The sequence below is a fragment of the Tursiops truncatus genome, chromosome 7, assembly GCF_011762595.2.
Source record: "Tursiops truncatus isolate mTurTru1 chromosome 7, mTurTru1.mat.Y, whole genome shotgun sequence".
NCBI lineage: Eukaryota > Metazoa > Chordata > Mammalia > Artiodactyla > Delphinidae > Tursiops > Tursiops truncatus.
In genome coordinates this window covers 7,686,921-7,712,972 of record NC_047040.1, presented here as the reverse complement: position 1 = coordinate 7,712,972, position 26,052 = coordinate 7,686,921, and the positions used below count along the sequence as shown (strand labels likewise).

Below are 26,052 nucleotides of genomic sequence, written 5' to 3'. Positions count from 1 at the left end.
CCCAAAATAATTTTTTGATATGCATAGGAGGTCACTGAGTTTCCACCTTAGCCTGGAATCAAGACTTTAGAGGTTGAGCATGTAATTCTTTTGTTTCCACCCTCTTTTCAGGTTCTCCAGGTCTTTCACTGTTTCTATGATCTCTTTGGTATCTTTCCAATAAATTACTTTTCTGTCTGGAGTTAGTTTCTCATGCTTACAACCAAGAACCCAGACAAACCCATTAGTTTTAGGAGATGGAGAATAGAACCTCAGGAACCTGTGAGAATAATTGTTTAGATGGGCTGGAGGTAACTCAGGTCCCATTAATTTTCAAAATATTAATTTCCAAAATGTCCTTCAGACTTCAGAGGTGACAACAGGTTCCCCAAATCCTCAACAGGAACTGCATTCTAGTGAACACAGGTCATAATGTTGTCATTTTGAAAATTAATGAGACCTGAGTCTTTAACTGTCTAGATTCTTGGTTGCAAACAGGAGAAACCAACTGTGGTTGGAAAAGGAATTTTTAGAAGGGTACTGAAGGGCTCATAGAAACAGTAAGAGTCTTGAATGTCCTGAGAAAGTTATGGGTAGGAACAAAGGCCAGTCTGGAAAGCCAAGAACAAGAAGTTCAATCATAGTCTTTTATCAGGATTAGTTTGGCCACAGTCATACAGCGTGCTGGCTTTCACACTAGTTTCACAGTGTACTAGTTTTTGTAGAGTTAGAGGAGTCTTCTATAAAGAGATGCCAGGCATTAAGTAGGAGGCTTCTGTAATGGGAATTGTAGTCCTTTGGTCCACTTACATGCAATGTGGAAGTCTTCATTTCTGATTTGTATGCCTTTCCTTTCTTTTTCTTGCTTTATGGTTCTCACTAAGACTTCCAATACCATGTTTAATACTATTGGTGAGAGTGAACACCCTTGTCTTCCTGATCTGGAGGAGAGCATTTAGTCTTTCACTATTAAGTTGAGGACCTTCCTGTTCATTACTCATTTGCTGAGTGTTTTGATCATGAATAGATGTTGAATTTTGTTAAATGCTTTTTTGCTTCTATTGAGATAATTGTATGTGTTTTTTCATTGTTTGCTAATTGATGAATTAAATTGATTAATTTTTGAATGTCAGACAGATCTTGAATTACTTGGTCTTGAATGTTGTATTATCGTTTTATGTATTGCTGAATTCTGTTTGCTAATATTTCATAAGAATTTTAAGTCTGTTTTTCATGAGGGATATTGATCTCATGAATCCTTTGTGTGATTTTGGTATCAGGGTAATGCTGGCTTCATAAAACTAGTTAGGAAGTGTTCTGTCCTATTCTGCATTCTGAAAGAGTTTCTATGGAATTAGTATTAATTCTTCCTTGAAGACTTAGTAGCATTCTCCAGTGAAACCATCTGGGCCTGAATTTTTCTTTGTGGGAACATTTTAAACTATGAATTCAGTTTCTTTAGCAGATAAAGGAATATTTAGGTATTGGTATCTGCTTGAGGAGTCTTAGGCAGTATATGTCTTTCAAGGAGTTTACCCATTTCATCCAAATGTTGAATTTGTTGGCCTAAAGTCATTCATAATTCCCTTATTATTCTTTTAATACTCATAGGATCTATAAAAATGTTCTCTCATTCCTGATATTGGTAACTTCTTCCTTATTTTTCTTGATCAGCCTCACCAGAAGCTTACCTATTTTATTATCTTTTCAAAGAATCAGCTTTTGATTTTATTGGTTTTCTTTATTGTTTCTTCATTTTCTATTCATTGATTCTTATTTCTTTATTATTTCCTTCCTTCTGCTTACCTGGGATCTAATTTGCTTTTCTTTTTTCAGTTTTTTAAGGTAGAAGTTTAGGTCACTGACACATTTCTTCTTTTCTAATATGAGCATTTAATGCTGTAAATTTCCCTCAAAGCACTGCTTTAGCTGCTTCTCACAAACATTGTTATGTTGTGTTTTATTCAGGTCAAAATATTTTCTAATTCTCTTTTTACTTCCTCTTTAATCCATTGGTTGGTTAATTTTCATATATTTGTGGATCTTCCAGATAGCTTTCTGTTATTTTTTCCCATGTATTTTTGCTATCTTTGGCTTTTTGATGTGCTTTCTGGGAAATCACCACCTACGTTTGAGGAGAAGGCACTGGTCTGAGCCACCATTGTATGTGAAATGCCTACAGGCCACCTGGAGCCCACAGGTCAACCTACAGGCTGCCTTGAGCCTGTGCTGGTGGGCAGGTGTATGTGTCAACAGTGGGCTGGTCTCTCTTGGCTGGCATATGAGAAATGGGGCCAGCCGTTCTGTCACCACTGCCATGTTCCAGTAGTGAGGCTGAAAATGGGAATTTGTTAAAAGTCTGCATGTAAGGCAACCACATCCCCAGTCCCACTCCACCACTGTGTACCTGAGAACTCTAGTAGCCAGGCATCTACCCTTATGTAGGAAACAGAATCTTCTTCAAAGAAATTGAATGGCCCCAGAGAAGACCCTAATGCCAGAGCTAAACTGCTTGCAGGAATGACTGAGGGTGGATTCCTGGATCACGCTGGTGGATAAGTAGACCTATACAATGGAGGAGGTAGCCTTCTCTGGTCTCCCCAGCACCCTCAACAAAGGCGGCTGTTTTGAGACTTATGTCACGTTTCCTTATTGACTATCTGTATTCAGCACTTAACTTTAGACTTGTGGTCTGTATGTGGCATGCCAATACTTAGAAGAATCGAGAATTATCAATTTTGATATATGTGTAGATGTCCCACAGATAAAAGAGTGAGATCAGCCCTCTAAAAGACGGAATCCTACTCATAGCATCAGGACTGTCCTATTAAATGCACTCTTACTTTTAATGGACCAGTACCTTAAAATGCAAATGGTCGTTTGCTGGGTGACTGGATTAAAGATAATTTAAATTTTCTTCTTGGTATATTTCTTTCTTTTCTAACTTCTCTAGAGTGAACATATATTACTTTTGTGTTCAGATAAAATATTTTAGAACATTAAGGGAAAAATCAGTAGAATTGTGAAATAAATAGAAACACGAGCTCTAATCTAGTCAGCATGATGGAAGGCATAGGCACTGTGAGACCAGTGATTCAACAGCAAACTGGGTTGATCAGAATTGTCTCTAAAGGTGTTTACAAGAGAAATAATTGACAAAAGCTTTTAATTCTCCATGAATAACAGCTTCCACAGTCCTAAGAAGGGCTGTCTGGCCCTACTCCCTAGGTCAGAATTCCTGAGGAAAGGTAAAATTATACTGTAGTCACGGCGTTAGCAGGACAAGAGTATCCTCATCTCTTCTGCTTGCCCCCCTCCCCGTTCACTGATGATGGTGTTCCTTCTGGGGGAGGGGCAGGAGGTTTCAAAGACTTTCCTACTACCCTCATTTTTAGAGAGGAAATGGATCACCTATGTTTCATTACTCACTAACATGCTTATTCCTGTCTGTCCTGTCCACAGGCAGCTGGCTAAGAGTCTTGGGCAGGCTGGTGAGATCGAGCCTGAAACAGAAGGGATACTAACAGAGTATGGAGTGGATTTCTCTGATTTCTCTTCAGAAGTTTTAGAATGTCTCCCTCAAGACCTGCCTTGGACAATTCCACCAGAGGAATTCAGCAAGAGAAGAGATTTAAGGTAAATATCTGAAACTCGTAAAGAATATCATGTTTCTTAGTGTGAGTGTGTTTTGTGTTTGGTAACTGCAATCATTGTTGCTTTTGTTGTGGTCATCCATTTACAATGCTTGGTGTCAGTTTATTTATCTCTTGTAAAAATAAAATACAGTGTGTGTGTGTGTGTGTGTGTATGTGTGTGTGTGTGTGTGTGTGTGTGTGTGTGTGTGAAAAAGGTAACTGAGGTGATGGATGTAAAAGTATCCTTCTTCTGGTAATCATTTCAAAAAATGAATGTGTCAAATCAAAAAAAAAAAAAAAAGCACATCATGTTTCTATCTTTCTGCCTTCTAACTTAACTCTCCTATGAGCTGGCCTCAGATATTCCCATCTTTCCACCAACATTCAAGTTCCGTACAATTGGGAACTAAGTGCTCTGTACCGGAGGTTGGCCAGTGATGGCCTCCAAGCTAAACCGAGCCCACTGACTGTTTATGTACAGCCCGTGAGCTAAGACTGGTTTTCATATTCTTAAATGGTTGAAAAAAATCAAAACAATAATTTTTCATGAAAATTATATAAAATGCAAATTTCAGCATTCATGAAGTTGCATTGGAACACAGCCATGCTTATTTGGTTATATATTGTCTATGACTATTTTTTTGCACTACAAGAGCAGAGTTGAATAGTTGCAACAGAGGCCATATGGCCTGCAAAGCCTAAGATATTTGCTCTCTGGCCCTTTATAGAAGAAGTGTGCTGACTTCTCTTCTAGACCATGCTATTATAATTTCAAAAGGTGTAGTTGCCACCTTCTTTTCTCATTGCTATGCCCCATAGGTCTGGTCAAATAAAGACAGTGTTATCTGGTTAGAAATGCCTTCCTTCAAATGGGCCTCTTCAGGCACAGAGCAAAGGATTCAAGACTTCTGTGCTTGGAGCTTCATTTTAAAGCTTTACTTTTAGGTCTGGAATTTGTTGGAAAGGACTTTTGTGGTATTTTTTTAACAACATCTTCTTTGAAGATGTTTCTTCATTGTGGGATGTTAGTTCTTTTCTGATATTTCTCTTCAGAATTTGGTTTCAGTACTGGCATTCATTTTGGATGCCACATGGAGATATTTAGAACCAAGAAACTTTTCATACAACCCACTGAGGCCGTGGAAGGTTTTTTGCTAAGGTCATCCCGTGTCAGAGTCTTTTCCGCCACACTTGCGCACTTCATGCAGCTGAACTTATGATACCTTAAGCTCTTGGTGCCCATTACTCCACCTAGTTTGAGAATCCTCCTTTCCGGCTCCCTCTTGCTTTTGTATCTTTTAGAAATGTACTTCTTTTCTTTTCTTGCCGCGGGTAGGCAAGGAAAAGGAGTTGACAGTTCCCTTTCCTGCTTGTTAGTAACTCTGATGGAACACACATTATATTTGGAGTCAGTTAACTCAAGTTAACTGACTTTCAGCAGTAACCACTGTTCAGAGAACTCCTGGTCAGTCATCTTGTCGGGGGTTTTGAGATCTTGAGTCCATAATCTTACCCTCTCTGAACCTTCATTTTCTCATATATAAATTGAGGGACTTGTTTTCTGAGATCTTTTCCTAAATCTAGGAGTCTATTTAAAAATTTTTAATAAGAAAAGAAAGTTAGAATGGATGGCTGAATTTTATTGTTTGAAATGTCAGTTAGTATAGCTATTCTGCAGTAGCTATTAAAAGCTATTAAAACATTTTAAACCTACTTACCCTTTCACCTAAAAACTCTATTTCCAGGAGTCCATCCTCCTCAAAGAAGTGTTTTAGGATGTACGTAAAGAATGTTCGTTGCTGCTTTATTATCAAAGTGACACTGCTGATGTCCATCATTAAAGGAATGGTTAAATAACCTATGTCATCTCAATAAGATAACATTCCCTGCAGCTGCAAAAAAGGAACCATTTCCATGTGGACTTCCTAAAAGGATGGCCATCATATATTGCGAAGTGAAAGAAGCAAGTTTCAGAACAGTATGAATATGAGCCTAGTTTTTTATAAAGTCAAATAATATAAAAACGATATAAATGTGTATGTACATACATATACATGTACACATAAAAGTATATTTGCAGAAAAAAAAGTTCTGGAAGGAAATGCATTGAACTGCCGACAGTGATTATCGTGTGTGGACTTCAGTGAAGTGCCTATCATTTCACTGATAGGGAGGCAATATTTTACGTTTCATTTTATAAATTACTCTGTTATTCAAATTGTTTAAAAATAAACTTCTATAACTTTAAAAAATTATAAATGGAAATATCAGAAGAGAGAGGTGCTCAACCTTTCCTAGCCTGACTCCTAGCCTGCAGATGAATAATAATAAGGCATGCCAATAGTCCTAGAAGCCAGTGTCGCTCAGTTCCCCTCTCATGGCCCCGCCTTGCCTTTTTCTTTGGCCCCCATTGCCTTCTGAGTTAGACCACAGACTAGGAGGTCTTGCTCTGCAGACGTCTTCTGTTAAAATATACCTATGTGTCCTGCAAGAGGATCCAAAGATACAGGGAGCTTGTGGGATGCTCTCTGCTATTAGCACAGTAACAGCGATTTTTTATTTTTAATCACTTTAACTTCCAGAAACTTTTTACCTGCCTATTATCCTCTAGAATTATTTCTCTAAAATTCAAATCGTATTCTTTTTTCTTTTCTTTTTTTTTTTTTTTACTCCTTTGGCTTAAAATCTTTCAACTGCTTCCTGATGCCTAAAGTAGTAATCTCTAAACTTTGTTGAACATGCATTCCCTGTAACATATGTGCCTTTATTTTAAAATTACAAGTGTACTTACTACTTTACTAACTTATTATATATGCTATTAACACACATAAAAGTGGAAAAATGAGAAAGAGATACATTTTAATATATTTTTATTTTACTTTAAGAAGGTATAGAAAACTGTTCATATTGTTAATCCTACTTTTGGTGAAAGCAATGTGATTGAATATTCTTTATTTTTTTATTTTGCTTTAACAACTTGCAGTGTGGAAATACAGAGGTCCGGTTGTAAGTTTTGTATATTTTGATACTTAGTTTTGGTTTTAATGGTTATCATAACTGAAAAAGATATCATATCTTAGGAAGAAGTGAGCTCAACTTACTAAATCATAATACTTATTTTTTAACCCTGTTCACTGATTATATTCAGATTCATTTTGAAATCCAGCTAATAAACTTCCATCTTTCATGATGTCAGTCAGTTCTTGTGGACTAATTGAAAGGTGTTGCATTTTTAGATTTTTTAAAATGATTTCATAATCTTCGATTATTCTTCAGTTGGCATCTTTAAAAACTGGTTATAAAATTCCGTTAGAAAATTTAAGTGTATAGATATGAAAAGTTTTGTAGTTTTTAAGATTAGGTCACTTTAGGTCCCCAAATTGTATAACAATGGAAACATTTCAAAACATCCATTTTTAGAATTTTATATTAAAAACTTGAGTTTCTTGTTTTATTTTGCTTTCAAAAAGCAATAACTTTTTTTTTCTTTTTTTTTAATCGTTGTTAAAACATCACTTTTACCTTGAAGGGACAGATTAAGTGTGTTTATTTTTTTCTAAGTATCTGCTATGGACCATATGATTGACAGTCATTGTTTTGAAATCATAGTGTGGCGGATGAATTCATGTTAGGAGCACAAGAAATGTCAGCTTTGCTATTTTCATGTTATTAGTGGTATTACTATTATTAGTTCAATATTACCTTCAATCTGTGGATCTTTGCAATAATCTTTTTTAGCCACTTGCCTATTTTGTAAGGATTAATTTAGCTAAAACTAGGTAATTTTCATAAATCCATGGTACTGGACATGTGTAAATACCTATTGTTCACAGTTGGCTGAAAGTATAGGAACCAACAGAAGTGCCAGTATCGTTCATTGCCTTTTGTGTTCTGGAACACCGACTCTCTTCTCACTTGAGGTACACCTCACTTACCACCTGATCCACATACCTTGTGAGGGTGCCAGCATTAATTCATGTATTTATGTAGTCACGGTTAATTTCTTTTTACAATAAAAAATAGAGAAGTACTTAGTATGCTGGAGTGTTTGGAGCTGATTACCTTTTCCTTCTCTTTGACTGGTCTTTTAATAGATTGATTTCATTTTTCAATCAACAAATTTATGGAACACCATCCATGGGCAGTAGAAATTCACCAATGAACAAAAGTAGATGTGGTCTTGGTTCTTGCGGAACGCTCAGTCTTATAGCAGAGGAGCGTGAATCAAATGTTTTAAACAATAGTCAAATATGGAATTGTAATGGAGGAGAGAGATACTTGGTACAAGAGTTTGTAATACTGTGATTTCTTCTGCTCAGAGGTCCAGTGCCTTCAAAGAGGTTTTATCAATATTACTTTTTCTAGGACTGTCAAAAGAACTAGAAATGAGTCCTAACACACACTAAAAAACATATGCTATGAATAAATAATATGTATTCTGGGAACTCCTAAATAAAACTTTTTTCCTTTTCCTCCCTTCTCTCCTATATACATTTATTTACATATATTATTTATGTATCTCTGTAGAATATATATGTGTATATATAATATATGCCGAGTGCTCAGTTAGTCACTGGAAATACAAAGACAAGTAAGGCCCAGCCCTTGTTCTTCATGACTTTACTGTTCCTCAGGGAGGCAGATTTATACTCAGATAAATTACAGCAGAGGATGGCAGGCGCTGTAACATTCATATGGACAAACTGGCAGCGTCCTTGGTGCTTGAGCTGAGATCTGAGAAATGCGCAGGCATAGGGGGAACTAGAGTGACTGAAGTAGTTCTCAGTTCAGCGATAGGCTGTGGCTGCAGAAAGGGTGGAATGTTCCCCTAAGACTCCCAAATCCCGCTGTAACAGGGCTCTCACAACTCCAATGGTTTTGATAGCTTCTTGACCCCCTCTGCTGGGCCACCCTGCCGTGGAGCCTACAGTGTTACCCTGGCTCTAGCTACGTAAGGACTTCTACATACCCGTTTAGGTTTGGTATTTGAACGATTATATTTGGAACACAAAAAAGTTCCATCAATCTTTAAACCTCATAATCCAATTATGTCAGTAAAATTCCATTTTTTTAGTCCAGTGGAATTGGGGTAATATTTTGCGAACTGAAGTTGAGAGAAATAGTGTTTATTTTGAAAAGAAAAATAGTTGGTTAGCAGTTTTCAAGAAGTAAGGCTAGTGTGAACTCCTAGGGGCAACAATCTGGCCCTTCTGATTGGGAGTACTATTTTTCTGGACCTTCGGCTCCATCTCTGGAGAATTGCTGCTTGCATGGCCTACCCTGCAGTTCTCCTTAGCAGGGCATCTGAGGTTTAAAAAAAAAAAAAAAAAATGCAGCGCCGATACTGCAAGCCTTTGGGGGTCAGGAAGAGAATATATCCAAGGACACTGCTTAAAGGGGGTTGCACCAGAAGTCCAAGAAACCCCAAGGTTATTTCTGAGACTGGCTCCAATTATTTTCAATTTCATTCATATTGTTTTGTTTCCTTTGTTATTAAACTGGAAACAAAACTTAAAAGCTCAATTAAAGTGGAAAATGAAAACCTAAATTATTAGAGGGGGAAAATACCACCCTAAACTGATTTTTATATTTTAGTAGTATTGTGGAAGTTTGGATCGTGTCAGTTTTCAGTAAAACTATGAGCTTCCTTGAAGGGGAGGCGGTTCCTATAGTTTTTCACAGGAGAACTTGTAGATATCTATTTCTTTACTATTCCCTCAATAAAAAGGAAGCCCAGTGACCTCCACCGGACCATTACAAATGTGAAACTTGGCATATAAAATTGCTTGCTCTAAATTTTCCAATAGCTTTTTTTTTTTTTCCATTTAATGTCGTTCTGCCAACTAGTGATTTTATTATTATAAACAGGACACTGTATTCACTTTTAAGAAGAAATATGAAGCTGGAGGTAAAATTACAAACTGCAGCTTCTCGGCTGCCAAAACAGAAAACAATGAGCTAAAAATACCGAGCACAGAAAGGGTGCTGTGGCGAGAAATATTGAAGTATCTTCAAGATTGAACTGTTCTAGATAGACAGAAATTTCCTCTCACTCCAGGTAAAACCAACCTTGAAATAGCAACTTGAAAGGAGAGACATATAATACTAAGCTCTTTCAGGTCAACGCTTTTGTGGGAAAGCTTTCAAACATAACTAACATTAAATGACCAATCTTGCTGTTTATGAGGAAGTCCAATCTGATTAAATTGCCATTTAGAAAAGGTTCCTCTGGTTAGGGAGTGTGGCAGCGTAGAAAGAGCACTAGAAGTTAGGGACTGGCTGGGTGACCTTGGACAGGTCAGTTAAATTTGGGGAGACAGAGAGAGAGCAGTTTCATCTTTTATAAAATGGATTATTTGACCAAGTTAGGATTTTCCACAAGGTGTTGGTAGGTCACAAGCTCTTTGGGATTTTAATAGGTGCCGTGGAGAAAAAAGATTCTGTGGCCACCCATTTTTGGAAACCAGTGGGTTAATAGATTTCTTACATTTTTTTGTGGATCATCTCACGGAACTAGCGTTCCTTAGAATACACTATGAAATTGCTAAACTAAATATTTCAAAATGTATTAGCTCTAATGGTGTATAACTGTGTTTGAGATGTCCTTTTCTGAATTATTCAGAGCAAACTTCTTGGATTTGAAAGAAAATGGTATTCCATTGGTAACTATCTTCCACATTTATCTGACAAATATAGACGGTGCCTCACTGTGGGCAACAGAAGAAATTCAAGGACAGCGCTTTCAATCTCAGCTCTTCCATTGTCAAGGGAACCCCTTCTTTCCTTGCCTGGTGAGAAGCAAGATTAAATTGTTCTGCATTGGGCTTCCCTGGTGGCGCAGTGGTTGAGAGTCCGCCTGCCGATGCAGGGGACACGGGTTCATGCCCTGGTCTGGGATGATCCCACATGCCGCAGAGCGGGTGGGCCCGTGAGCCATGGCTGCTGAGCCTGCGCGTCCGGAGCCTGTGCTCCGCAACGGGAGAGGCCACAACAGTGAGAGGCCCATGTACCGCAAAAAAAAAAAAAAAAAAAAAAAAAAATTGTTCTGCATTAAATGGGGGAAGTTGTCATTGTCATTTGAAACTACTGGCAACGTTATTCCCTTCATGTAAATCCCAACTCACTGTTTATGAAAATACAAGAAACTCATAGGTAATAACAAAGATTAATGAGTCCAAAAGTAGACCATTTGTGGATATTCTTAATTGTAAGTACTTGAGTAGTTTGTCAACATAAAATTTATATTGATAAATAGCAGTAAATCTTAGAGAACACAGATGGTCAAAGATCAGTAGATTTTATCTGAACAGGTGGAAAAATGCCTATTGACAGAGGAGACAGTATTTGAACTTGTACTCAGAAATAATTTTATAGCATTGTGGAACTATGAATGCACAGGAAAGATGATTAATTTCTACAATTCTAAATATATAAAATCTGTTTGGAAATTATACTGTAATGATAAGAAAAAAATTTTTTGTGTGGGTGGCCTAGGATTTGGAGTAAACTAGTGAGATTTAGGGATAGTTAAATGTCAGAGTGGCAAAGTCTCTTCACTGTTTTTTATATTGAGATATTCAAATGCAATAAAATTTACCTCTTTTACTGTACAATTCAGCAGTTTCTTGGGCAGTCTAAAAATTATGCAACCATCACCTCTATTCCAGGACATTTTCACCGCCCCCCAGAAGAAATCCTGTACTTATTGGCAGGCACTTCCCCTTCCCTCTCCTCCCTAGCTCCTAGCAACAACTAATCTACATTCTGTCTCTATGAATTTTCCTATTCTGGACATTTCATATAAATGGATTCCTATAATAAGTGGCTTTTTGTATCTGGCTTCTTTTACTTGGCATAATGTTTTCAAGGTCCACCCATGCTGTAGCACAGGAGTCCCCAATCCCTGGGCTGCGGACTAGTAGCGGTCTGTGGCCTATTAGGCACTGGGCCGCACAGCAGGAGGTGAGCGGCAGGTGAGTGAGCAAAACTTCATCTGCCGCTCCCCATCGCTTTCATTACCTCCTGAACCACCCCCCCCCGCCCCCCACCCCCGTCTGTGGAAAAATTGTTTTCCACGAAACCGGTCCCTGGTGCCAAAAAGCTTGGGGACCGCTTCTGTAGCATGTATCAGGACTTCAGTCCTTTTTACGGCTGAACAGTATTCCATTGTATGGATATACCACATTTTATTTACCCATTTGTTGATGGACATTTGGGGTGTTTCTACTTTTTAACTGTTATAAATAATGCTGCTGTGAATATTTGTATACAGGTTTTTGTGTGGACATATGTTTTCAGTTCTCTTGAGTATATACCTAGGAAGGGAATTGCTGGTTCATGAAGTCAGTCTGTATTTAAACTTTTGAGTAACTGTCAAACGTTTTTCCAAAGTGACTGCACAATTTTACATTCCTACCAGCAGTGTATGACGTTCCATGGTCTCACCAGCAGTTGTTATCTGTATTTGTAATTATAGCCATACTTATGGGTGTGAAGTAGTATCTCATTATCAGTTTGTTAAAAAATCTTTTTCAGCTTTATTAAGGTATAGTTGACAAAAATTGTATATATTTAAGGTGTACAATGTGATGGTTTCATATAAATATACATTGTGAAATGATGACCACAATTAGGTTAATTAGCATTCATTACTTCATGTAGTCCTTTTTTTTCCGTTTCATCTCCCCATCCCCCTCATTGTGGTTTCAGTTTGCATTTTCCTAGTGACTAATGATTCTAATGTGTTTTCATGGGCTTATATGACCATCTGTGTATCTTCTTTGGAGAAATGTCTATTCAAATCCTTTGCCCATTTAAAAACTGGATTGTCTTTGTATTGTTGACTTGATAGTTTATATATTCTAGATACCAGTTTTTTATCACATATTTGATTTGTAAGTATTTTCTCCCATTTGTAGGTTGTCTTTTCACTTTCTTGATGCTGTTCTTTGAAACACAGAGGTTTCTAAATTTGATGAAGTCTAATTTATCTATTTTTCTTTGGTTGCTGGTGCTGTTGGTGTCATACCTAAGAAACCATTGGCTAATCCAAAATCACAAAGATTTGCACTTGTTTTCTTCCAGGAGTTTTATAGTTTTAGCTCTTTCATTTATGTTTATGATCCATTTTTAGTTAATTTTTGTATATGGTGTGGTACAGGTGTCAAACTTCATTATTTTACATGTGGATATGCAGTTGTCTCATCACCTTCATTAATGTTGAAAAGATGGTTCTCTCCCTATTGAATTGTCTTGGCACACTTTTTGAAAATCAGTTGACCATAGATGTATATGTTTATTTCTGGACACTGAATTCTGATCCATTGATCTGTATGTCTATCTTTATGCCAGTACCACACTGTCTAGATTTCTGTAACTTTGTGGTAAATTTTGAAATTAGAAAGAGTGAGTCTTCCAACTTTGCTATTTTTTCTCCCAAAGTTTTTTGGCTATTCTGGGTCCCTTGCATTTCCATATTATTATGAGGATCAGCTTATCAATTTCTGCCACCCCAGAAGAAAAAGGAGCCTCAAATAGGGATTGTGTTTAACCTTTAGATCAATTTGGGGTGTATTGTCATTAAATCTTCCAAACCATAAACATGGGATAGTTTTTCCTTTATTAAATCTTTAATTTCTTTCAATGATGTTTTACATACTGAAAAGTATTCAAAAATATATAAGGCTTACACTTCTTTTGTTAAATTTATTCCTGTGTTTTTTTCTTTTTGATGTTATCACAAGTGAAATTTTCTTAATTTTATTTTCAGATTCTTAATTGCTAATGTATAGAAATAAAATGATATTTCTATAAAAATCATGTAACCTGCAACCTTACAGAACTCATTTTTTAGCTCTAATAGTTTTTTGTAGATACCTTAGGATTTTTCATATTTAGAAGATCATGTCATCTGCAAATAGGTACAGTTTTACACCTTCCTTTCCAATCTGGATGACTTTTATTTCTTTTTCTTACTCAGTTGCTCTGGCTAGAATTTCCAGTACAATCTTGAATAAAAGTGGCAGCAGTGGACTTCCTTGACTTGTTCTTGATCTTAGGGGGAAACCATTCAGTCTTCACCACAATAATTATAATGTGAGCTTGGGGGGTTTTGGTGAAGGCAGTTCCTTCTGTTCCTAGTTTATTGAGTGCTTTTCTCATGAATGCTGTTGGATTTTGTTGAGTGGTTTTACTGTGTCTGTGATTTTTGTCCTTTATTAATATATTTAATTGACTTTTACATGTTGAACCTACCTTGCATTCTTTTTTTTTTTAACATCTTTATTGGAGTATAATTGCTTTACAATGGTGTGTTAGTTTCTGTTGTATAACAAAGTGAATCGGCTATACATAAACATGTATTCCCATATCTCCTCCCTCTTGCATCTCCCTCCCAACCCTCCCTATCCCACCCCTCTAGGTGGGCACAGAGCACCGAGCTGATCTCCCTGTGCTATGCGGCTGCTTCCCACTAGCTATCTATTTTACATTTGGTAGTGTATATATGTCCATGCCACTCTCACTTTGTCACAGCTTACCCTTCCCCCTCCCCATATCCTCAAGTCCATTCTCTACGTCTGCGTCTTTATTCCTGTCCTGCCCCTAGGTTCTTCAGAACCATTTTTTTTTTTTTTTTTAGATTCCATATATATGTGTTAGCATACAGTATTTGTTTTTCTCTCTCTGACTTACCTCACTCTGTATGACAGTCTCTGGGTTCATCTACCTCACTACAAATAACTCAATTTCATTTCTTTTTATGGCTGAGTAATATTCTGTTGTATATATGTGCCACATCTTCTTTATCCATTCATCTGTCGATGGACACTTAGGTTGGTTCCATGTCCTGGCTATTGTAAATAGAGCTGCAATGAACATTGTGGTACATGACTTTTTTTGAATTATGGTTTTCTCAGGGTATATGCCCAGTAGTGAGATTGCTACCTACTAGTAGTGGGTCATATGGTAGTTCTATTTTTAGTTTTTTAAGGAACCTCCATACTGTTCTCCATAGTGGCTGTATCAATTTACATTCCCACCAACAGTGCACAACCTTGCATTCTTGATTATGATGTGGGATCCTGGGCTTCCCTGGTGGCGCAGTGGTTGAGAGTCCGCCTGCCGATGCAGGGGACATGGCTTCGTGCCCCAGTCTGGGAAGATCCCACATGCCGTGGAGCAGCTGGGCCCTTGAGCCATGGCCACTGAGCCTGCGCGTCCGGAGCCTGTGCTCCACAACGGGAGAGGCCACAACAGTGAGAGGCCTGCGTACTGCAAAAAAACAAACAAAAAAAAAGATGTGGGATCCTTTTTATGTTGCTAGATTTTGCTTGCTAGTGTTCTTTTGAGGATTTTTGCATCTGTATTTCTAAGGGATCATGGTCTGTAGTTTCCTTTTGATATCTTTGTCTAGTTTTTGTTTGAGGATGATACTGGTCCCATAGAATGAGTTTTAGAAGAGTTTGTGAAGAATTGGTGTTAATTCCTCTTTAAATGTTGGGCAGAATTTACCAGTGAAGCCATCTTGCTCTGTGCTTTTCTTTATGGGAAGTTTTTGGTTTTTTGGCTTTTGTTTTTCTGTTTTTTAAAAATTAATTCAATCTCTTTACTTGTTATAGGTCTATTGAACTTTTCTACTTCTTCTTAAATCAGTCCCAGTAGTTTGTATCTTCCTATAAATTTGTCCTTTTTATCTTGGTTCTCTAGTTTTTTGGCATTCAACTGTTCATAGTATTCCCTTATAATTCATTTTATTTCAGTAAGGTTAGTAGTAATGTATTCTCTTTCTTTTGTGAGTTTAGTAATTTGAATTTTCTCCCTTTTTTTCTTGGTCCACCTACCTAAAAGTTTGTCAACTTTGCTGATCTTTTCATATAATCAACTTTTGGGTTTGTTTATTTTCTCTTTGTTTATCTCTTCTCTGATTTATTTCTGCTCTAGGCTTTTTTCTTTCCTTTCTTGCTTGCTTGAGTTTAGTTTGCTCTTCTTTTGCTAATTTTTTAAGGTGGAAGTTTATGTTAACTGAATTCAGCTCTTTTAACTTTTTTGTATAGGTATTTACAAGTATAAATTTACCTCTAAGCATTGCTTTGGTTGCATCTCATACATTTTGGTAAGTTGTGTTTTCTTCATGTATCTCAAAATATTTATTTATTTCTCTTGTGATTTCTTCTTTGACCCGTTGGTTGTTTAGGACTGTGATATTTAATTTCCATAAATTTGTGAATTTTCCAAGTTTCTTTTTGTTATTCATTTTGAATTTAATTCCATTTTGGTTGGAGAATATACTTTGTGTGATTTCAGCCTTTTGAAATTTATGGAAACTTGTTTTATGGCCTGGAGAATGTTCCATGTACACTTGAAAAGAATATGCATTCAGCTGTTGTTAGATGGGCTGTTGTAAAGATATCTTTTAAATTTAGAAGGTTGATAGTATCGTTCAAGTCTTCTGTTTCCTTTTGATCTTCCAGATAATTGTTTTCTCTGTTATTGAAAGTTGGGCATTGAAGTCTCCAACTATTACAGTTGAATCGTTTATTTCTCCCTTCAGTTTGGCCGGTTTTTGCTTCATATATTTGTTGTTAGGTGCATATATGTTTATAATTGTTAGATCTTCCAGATGGATTGATCCTACTTATAAAGTGTCCTTTTTGTCTTGAAGTCTATTTTGCTATTAGTTTAGCTACTCCAACTCTTCTTTTTATTACTGTTTGCATGATATATCTATATCATAAAGCTATACCTATATCTCTTGCATTTTAAATAATGTGGAAACTCTGAAAATCAGATCACCTTCCCTACCTCCCTAAGATTTGTTATCGTCACTGTTTTCCCTTTGTGACATCACTGAACTAATTCTATCGCCTCTATATTCTTTGTTGTGTGAAGTCATGGAAGTTTCTGCTCTGCTAGCTTAGTGGTCAGTTAATGAGTGAACAGAGATTTTCTTATATGCTTGGAACCAGTAGTCTCCCAGCCTTTACTGAGAGCCTCTGTGCATGTATTGGGGCATACCTTCAATGCTCAGACACACACTTTACAGCTCTACTTCCTGGAAGTCTTCACTTCCTGCTGTGCAGAGCTTCAGGGTCAGCCAGAGGTGAGAACTTAAGGCCTTACCTGGTCTCTCCTGGGCATGTGCACAGCCTTATGCATGTGTGTGGCTGTCTCGACCCCCAGGAATGTGTCAGGCCTTTGCAAAGACCTCTGTGGACACCTTATCCCCCAGCTTTAACTTTCAACGTTTTTGGTTAGCTTCTAATTTTCCATCTGTTACCACTGCCTCAGAAACCTGTGATATTAAATAATTGCTGCTGATTGTTTTTGACAAATATCCCTGGGGATATAAGGCTTTTTGCACAAGAGCAAGGTGTGAGTCAGATCAAAGTAATGTGAATGGGGCTTTTCAGGGAGCTGCCAGACAGCTCCCATAAAGACAGGAATGAAGATTTTGGTGAGCTTCTATATCTGTTCTGCCCCGCCAGTGGCTGCTGGGCTGCCAGTTTTCACCATAATTAGAAAGCTGTTGGCTTTCAAGGCTACTTCAGAGCTGGGACATGGGAATAAAGCAAGTAAAAACCTTACAAAGCTCACTGTTCTAATTGAAATTCATCTATTTCTCTTGAATAAATGTACATCAGATTTTTACAAGCCTTTGGTTAATTTCAGAATTATGAAAAGGTTGATTTTAACAATTTTACCAATGTTATTAATGCTTGTATGGAGTGGTGGCTTTTCAGAGGTCCATACTCTGCCAGTCCCCGATGTCACTCTAAAGTCTCTTCATTTTTTAATGCCAGGGTTGGAGCTAAAAGAAGACAACTTCCAGCAAAAAGTTTTAGGAAAGAAACAAGCCCCTGCTGAACATAACAGAGAGAGGAGAAAGAAAGATAGAATTTGAAAATAAGAGCCATGAGAAGTAAATAATTGTATGGGCAAATCATTCTTAAGATTTAGAAATGTTGGGTAGCTTGACACTCACATCAGTGCAGTGAAATTATCAACTTTATTGATAATAGGAAAGGAGGGGAATAAATTTCTTAGCTTTCTATGCAGTATCTTGTTCTACACTTAACCCTTCATCTTTCCCCAAACGATTTTACTCTATGATAGTTCTGTTTCTTGCCCTTTACTGCATTTCATCCATTTTTCTGCATTTCATCCATTTTTCAAGGGCCCATCTTAACTACTGTGAAGCTTTTGCCATCTCACTGTGGAAAAATTAGTCATGCCCCACTCTTCTTTCCCTTGACCGTTTGTTCATACCTATATTATAGCACTTGCCATACTATATTTCTAACTTACCTGTATGTGATTCTCTCTTCCTGATGGATAGCAGAGTCCTCAAGAACAAGAGCTAGGTCTTACTTGCCTTTCTGTTTCTAGAAGCTAACTCAGTATGTGGTATATAATAAATCATATATGTAAATAAATATGTATAGGATAAAAGAAGGGAGAAAAAGACAAAGAAGGTTTTATTTAGAAGTTTGCAGAATATGTGTTAATTTATTCAGTATAATGTGTTTTTAAGCAAGGGTAGGATTCATTCCTGTTTCTTTTTGATATTCCTGGGAAAAAGAATATAGATAAAACACAGTCCAGCGCCTTCAAAGAAGTTGCTGTTTAAGATATTTTCCTACCTAATTTTCACACTAAATGAAATGTTAAAATTACTATAATAAAATGAGGCACAACTTCTGTTTCTGACAAAGATGGCATATACCCATCCTTCCTGGCCCCTCCTCTTATAACTAAAAACATGGACATAGCACAACAAACAAGCATAGGAAGATTCTGAAAGGGGGGGAAAAGAAGGTGGGTTGCCTAGGGGTCTCAGGACTTGAGGAATAGCATGCCAGTGATGCCCTGGTTTTCTTATTGTCTCCTACATATCCTAGATAGGGTACTGTAGAAATTACCAACCTGGAATGGCCAAAAAGCACAGGAAAAATAACCCCCAACAGAAACCTTTCTCCTCTAGCCAAAAGAACAAGAAAAGCGTGTCTATCAACAGAAAACCTTTTTAGCAATGCTCACCGTACTCCAGCCAAACACCAATGGAAAAGACACACACACACACACCCCCCCCCATAGTTTCTGTTGGGCTGAGCAACACATTAATATTCTACATCCCTTCGCCCCATCCTATCTCATAAAATCACTCAGCAATGCTCCAATTCCCCCACTTGGTAATGTCTGTGGAGCCATGCAGTGACTTAATCTTCCATTGTGTCTGCCACATGCAGGTGACACTCTGATTCCTACTTTGGGAGGTGTCTGCAGACCTGAGCAGGGAGCTAATCTTCCATCCCCTGCACAGGAGAAGCAGTTGGTGGTACCCTAATTACCCTGCCAGAGTAGTGTCAGTGGAACTAAGTAAGGAACTGTCCCTCCTTCCCCTTCTCAGTGGAAGCAGGCATGCTCCAGTTTCCCTACTGTGATAGCGTCACTGGGGCCAAGCAGGGAGCTGACCCTCTTTCCCATCCAGTGGAAGCAGGTTGTGTTTCCTCTGCATGGGTAGTATTGGAAGAATTGAGAGTAGAGGGCTTCCCTGGTGGCGCAGTGGTTGAGAGTCCGCCTGCCGATGCAGGGGACATGGGTTTGTGCCCCAGTCCGGGAAGATCCCACATGCCGCGGAGCGGCTAGGCCCGTGAGCCATGGCCACTGACCCTGCATGTCTGGAGCCTGTGCTCCACAACGGGAGAGGCCACAACAGTGAGAGGCCTGCGTACCGCAAAAAAAAAAAAAAAAAAAAAAGAATTGAGAGTAGAGCTGATCTATCCCTTGTCCAGCAAAAGTAAGTATTTCCAGTTGTCCCTTGAGAGTAGTACCAGCAGGTTCCAGTGGTGAGATGAGCCTCCATTCCTGCCTGGCAGCAAAGAGACTTGATGAGTCAGGACTGATCACCACAACATCCCCCCCGGTGTCAGTGGAACCCAGTGCCAGCTGAGCCTTTGCCTTCTACCAGCATAAACAAAGTGGTAGGAGAGGGATAGTTGGCACTCACCTACGTTCCTCTCCTAGTGTCAGCAGGGATTTGAACTTCTGCTCCCAAGCTGTAGTGACAAAGCAGTATATATCGGACTTTAGCTTTCCCTCTTCCTGGTGGCAGTGGGGCCTAATGGGGAGCTAAGCTTATACCCATACTTGGAGGCAGTGAGACAGTGTGAACTGGTGCCCATCTTTCATGCGAAGATGTCAGCAGGGCTGAAAGGAGAGCTGAATGGCTACCTACCATCTGCAGTGAGGCATTTTGAGTCAGTGCTTCACTTTTGCTGGGCAGATAGCAACAGGGCCCTGCAGGAAGCTGAACATGCACACCTGGCCCTAGTATGACACCTCTGTAGGGGACTGCTCACTAAAAAAGATTAAATAGGACCCAGAGTCCCATAATGTAATATCCAGAATGTCTAGGATACAGCTGAAAATCACTCATCAGAACAAGAACTGGGAAAATCACAATATGAATAAGAAAAGATAGTTGATATCAAAACCAAAAGATGAATCAGATGCTGTGATTATTTGACAAGGATTTTAAAGCAGTCTTTATGAAAGTGCTTTAACAAATAATTATAAATTCTCTTAAAACATGAAAAAATAGAAAATCTCAGCAAAGAAATAGAAATTCTAAAAAGAGAACCAAATGGAAAATATTGAAGTGAAAAATACCCTCATCAAAAGAGAAAACTATCCAGAGCTCAATAGTAGATCAGAGATGACAGGATAGAATTAGTGAACGTGAAGACAGGCTAACAGAATTACCTAGCCTGAGCAACAAGGACTTATGGGATAATAATAAAAGAGCTAACATTTGTATCACTGGATTCCCAAAATGAGAGAGTGAATGAGACTGGAAAAGTAGTCAAAGAAGTGATGGTTGATAACTTGCCAAGTTTGGCCAAAGACAAGCTCACAGATTCAATAAGCTGAGCCTACCCCTGTAAAGAAAAGCACACTCCTCCTGTGTGTCCTCTGCTCTAACACTTGACTACAGTGCTACTTCGCTTCTGATACCAGATGTGTGTGTTTTCCACACATCAAGCAAGTTTGCAACACCCGCTTGGTATCCTGTAGTTTAACTCAGTTCTGATACTATCAACTAGATTACTGGTTTATTATGAAAGGATGTAGCTCAGGGACATCCAAATGGAAAAGATGCACAGAGAAGGTATGTGGGAAGGGAGTGCGGAGCTTCCATGCCCTCTTTGGGCATGCCATCTTCCCAGCACCTCCACATGTACACCAACCCAGAAGCTCTCTGAACCTCATCCTGTTGGGTTTTTCTGGCAGCTTCATTCCGTAGGCATGATTGACTAAATCATTGACTATTGGTAGTTGAACTCAATCTTCAGCCACTCTCTCCCCTCCTCTGAGGTTGGGGAGTGGGGCTAAAAGTTCCCACTCTCTAACCACATGGTTGGTTCCTCTGACAACCAGCACCCCCCCACCCCCATCCTTAAATGGTTTCCAAAAGTCACCTCGTTAACATAAACTCAGGTGTGATTGAAAGGGATTTGTTATGAATATCAAAAGACACCTTTATTGTTATCATTTAGGAAAGTCCAAGAGTTTTAGGATCTCTGTGCTGGAAGCAAGGGTGAAGACCAAATATATACTTCTTATTATCAGTCACAATATCACAACCCCAAACAGCATAAACCCAAAGAAATTGATGCTGACACATATCATTTTAAACTTCTGAAAACTAAATTCAAAGAAAGAGACTGTGAAGTAGAGAGAGGCTGCATTACTTTTAGGGGAGCACCAATTCAAATGGTATTAGTTTCTCATTTGAAACCATGGAGGCCAGAATGAAGTGGCACAACATTTTTCAAGTACTGAAAGAAAACAATTGTCAACCATGAATTCTGTTTCTGGCAAAAAATATCCTTCAGAAATGAAGAGGAAATAAAAAAATTCTCAGACAAAAAAAAGCTAGGAGAATCTATTGCCAGCCAAATTATTCTGAAAGGATAACTAAAGTTCTCTTTAAAAAAAAGGAAATGATAACATAAGGCTTGGAATTTCAGAATGGAAAGAAGAACATCAGAATGAGTAAAAATAGGAGCAAATATAAACTATCCCCCTCATGAGTTTCTTAAATCGTAAATTATAATACCAACTAATGTAGTGATCAATGTCATGTGGAAAACATACTTAAGATAATTATACTTAGAATGGGGAGAGGATAAAGGAGCCTAAGTGGAATTAAGGTTTCTACACCTCACTCAAGGTAGTAAAATGTTGATATGGGTAGACTGTGTAACTTATGTATATTGTTGTACCTAGACTAACCCCTAAGAAGACTATACAAAGTGATATATTTTAAAAACTTTATAAATAAATCAAGGTGGAATGCAAAATATAAATGTGTATTTAAACTATAAGAAAAAGAAAAACAGTAATGAGAAAGAGAGGAAACAAACAGAAAACAAAATATAAAATGGCAACTTAACCCGTAAAATATCAATAATTACCCTTAAATGTAAATGTCCTAAATATACCAATTAAAAGGCAGAGATTGGTGGGATGGATTTTTTTTAAATGATGTAACAATTAGATGTCTACAACAAACTCATTTCAAAGACTGTAACATAGGTAGGTTTAAAGCAAAAGGATGAAAAAAAGATATGCCGTGCAAATACTAATTTAGAAAAGCAAGAGTGTCTATATTATTATCAGATAAAGTAGACTTCAGGACAAAGAAAATTACTAGGGACAAAAAGGGTCATTACATAATATTAAAAGGATCATTCCGCCTAGAAGACATAATGATCTCAAATGTAAATGCACCCAACGACAGAGTCTCAAATTACATGAAGCAAAAACTATGATAGGGCTGAAAGGAGAAATAGATCCACAGTTATATTTGGGTACTTAAATACCTCTCTCAGAAAATCAGAATTGATACAGAAGATCTGAAGAACACAATCAACCAGTAGACCCTAATTGAGATATACATATAGAACACTCCACCCAACAATAGCAGAATACATTTTTTTATTGGCATGATGGGGTATTCACCAGGATGAACCATATCTTGAGTCATAAAAAACACCTCAACAAGTGTAAAAGAAATGACATCATGCAGAGTATGTTTTTTAGCCACATAGAAATAAATTAGAAATCCATAGTAGAACAGCAACAGGAAAATCTCTAGGCCCTTGGAAAATAAACAACACACTTCTAAATAGTCCCTTGGTCAAAGAGAAAGTCTCAAAGGAAATTAAAATAAATACTTAGAACTAAATGAAAATGAAAACATAGCAAAATATGTGAGATGTAGCTAAAGCAGTGTTGAGAGGGAAATTTATAGCTCTAAATGTGTAAATTAAAATTAAAGAGGAAAGGTCTCAAATCAGTTATCTAAGTACTTACCTCAAAAATCTATAAAAAGAGAAAAAACCCAATGTAAGTAGAAAGAAATAATAAAGAATAGAGATCAATACAATTAAAAATAGGAAAAAATAAAGAAAAACACAAAAACTTGTTCTTTGAAAAAAATCAATAAAATTGATAAACCTTTAGCAAGACTGACAGATAAACAGAAAAGGCACAAATCACATTAAGAATGAAACGGGACATCACTACAGATACTGCAGCTTAAAAGGATTATAAGGGAATACTACAAGAAGTTTATAAATCAAGAAGCTTATCAAGAAGTTCATAAATTCAGCAACTTAGTAGAAATAGGCCAATTCCTCAAAGACTACAAACTATCAAAATTCAACCCAATTGAAATAGACCATCTGACTAGTCCTATAACCATTAAAAATAGTGAATTCAGAATGTGGAAGCTCCCTAAAAGGAAATCTCCAGGCCCAGGTGGTTTCACTGGAGAATTCTAGAAAATATTTAAAGAAGAATCTATACCAGTTTTACACAATCTTTTCCAGAAAATAGAAGTGGAGGGAACACTTCCTGACTTATTTTATGAAGCCAGTATTATCCTGATACCAAAGCCAGACAAAGAGTATATAAAAAAAGAAAACTATAGGCCAGTATCCCTCATGAACTCAGATGCAAACATACTCAACAAAATATTAGCAGATTGAATCTAGCAGTCTGTTTAAAAAAATTGTAAACCATGACCTAGTATTATTTATTCCAAGTGTGCAAGGCTGGCTCAACATTCAGAAATCAATGCACCATATACAAAAATTAATGTAAAATGAATCAAACACATAAATGTAAGAGCTAAAACTAACTGTCCTAGGAGAACACATAGGAGTAAATCTTCGTGACCTTGGATTAGGCAAAGGATGAGTGATCACAGAAAAAAACATTAATTTAACTTCATCAAAATTAAAAACTTGTGCTTCAAAGAACACCATCAGGGGCTTCCCTGTTGGTCAAGTGGTAAAGAATCTGCCTTCCAATGCAGGGGATGCGGGTTCCAGCCCTGGTCGGGGAACTAAGATCCCACATGCTGCGGGGCAACTAATTCCGCGTGCCACAGCTACTGAGCTCGCGCACCTCTACGAGAGAGCCTGTGTGCCGCAAACTACGGAACCCATGCGCCCTGGAGCCCTCGCGCCGCAACAAAGACCCAACACAGCCAAAAAAATAAAGAAAAAGAACAAAAACAAAAATACAAACTGATTTTCAAAGAACACCGTCAAAAATTGAAAAAAAGAAAAACCCCACAGAATGGGAAAAATATTTGCAAATTGTATCTAATAAGGGACTTGTATCCAGAATATATAAAGAACTCTCACAACTTAATTTTTAAATGAGCAAAGAATTTAAGTTATACGAATAGCCATTAAGCACATGAAAAAATGCTCAATATCATAGGTCATTATGAAAATGCAAACGGTAATGAGATAACACTGTACACCCACTAGGATAGCTATAATCAAAAATACAGATAACAGGTGTTAATGAGGATGCAGAGAAATTGAAAACCCTCATATACTGCAGGTGTGAGTGTAAAATGGTGCAGCCACTTTGGAAAACTGTTTGGCAATTCCTCAAACTTGAATGTGAATGTTCATAATGGCATTTACATAATAGCCCCCAAAATGGAAACAACCTAAACGTCCATCTACTGTGAATGTGTGGTGTATTCATTCATTGGAATATTCTTTGGCCGTGAAAAGGAATGAAGTACAGGTACATGCTACGACATGGATGAGCCTTGAAAACATAATGCCAAATGAAAGAAACCAGGCATAAAAGGCCACGTAGTGTATGATAGATAAGAAAGTCAATTAGTGGTTGCTAGGGGCTACAGGGAAGGGGAAATAGGGAGGGACTGCTAATGGGTATGGAGTTTCTGTTTTGGGTGATGAAAATATGATAAAATTAGGTAATGGAAATGATTATATTATACAACTCTTTGCATATACTAAAAACCTCTGAACTGTACATTTTATATATTTATTTTCAATTATCAATAATCATGCCTTGGATAAGCCTCATTGGCTATGATACTGCAACTGTGCAAAGCTTGAATTGTACATTTTAAAAGGGAGAATTTTATGGTGTGTGAATTATATCTCAATAAACTGTTATTAAAAATCAATACATGTAATCTATCATATTAACAGAATAAAAAAAATTTTTAATTGTATGATCCCATCAGTTATTACAGAAAAGGCATTTGGAAAAAAATCCAACACAGAGTCATACTAAAAACTCTCAGCAAACTAGACAAGGAGAGGAACATCATCAGCTTGATAAAGATCATGTACAAAAAACCTACAAGGAATAGGCACATAGATTAATGAGACAGAATAGAAAGCTCAGAATTAGTTCCACACAAATATGCCCAATTAATTTTTGACAGAGGATCAAAAACAATTCAATGGAGGAAGGATAGCCTTTCAGGAGATGGTGTTGGAGGAATTGGGTGTACATAGACAAATGAACCTTGACCTAAACCTCATGCCTAATGCAAACGTTAACTCAAAATGAGTCATGGACTTAAATATAAACTGTAGAACTGTAAAACTTACAGATCAGAGCATAGAATACTTGCATAATGCAAGGTTAGTAAAGAGTTCTTAGACTTGGCACAAAAAAGCACAGTCCATATCAGGAAAGATAAATCAGTTCTCATTAAAATTAAAAGCTTTTTCTGTGGAAGACCCTGTTAAGAGTCTTTAAGACGAAAAGACAAGCTAGACTGGGAGAAAATATTGCAAACATATCCAACAAAGGATTAGTATCTACAGTACATAGAGAACCCTTAAAACTCAACAGTATAAAAACAATCCAATTAGAAAATGGGCAGAAGACATGCTACAGATGGTAAATGCACAAGCAAAAAGATGTTTAATGTCATGAGCCACTAGGAAATGTGAATTAAGTCCACAGTGAAATACCAGTACACACCTATCAGAATGGCTAAAATAAAAGGAAAAACCAAAGTTGGTGAAAAGTTCCACGCGATACCAAATGCTGGTGAGCATGCGGAGAAAGTGACTCATGCACA

General features: G+C 37.4%; 1 protein-coding gene and 1 pseudogene across 21 annotated transcripts in view; one reads left to right on the top strand and one right to left on the bottom strand.

Annotated features, from left to right (window-relative positions):
• DIS3L2 (DIS3 like 3'-5' exoribonuclease 2) overlaps positions 1-26,052 on the top strand; it is a 373,682-nt gene that overhangs the window by 181,380 nt on the left and 166,250 nt on the right. For 15 of the 21 annotated variants that reach the window (XR_012332932.1, XM_073807105.1, XM_073807106.1 and 12 more), the window contains 2 exons: positions 3,442-3,615; positions 5,360-5,392. Coding sequence is in view for 18 of the 21 variants with exons in the window: in XM_073807105.1 (XP_073663206.1) it covers positions 3,442-3,615; positions 5,360-5,392 (207 nt within the window). In the remaining 3 variants the exon portion in view is untranslated. Of the gene's footprint in view, positions 1-3,441; positions 3,616-5,359; positions 5,393-7,708; positions 19,374-26,052 lie in introns of those variants that run through there. The other 6 variants (XR_002173993.3, XR_002173994.3, XM_033859543.2 and 3 more) reach the window with 2 other exon arrangements.
• LOC117313091 (U4 spliceosomal RNA) lies at positions 24,984-25,066 on the bottom strand (annotated as a pseudogene).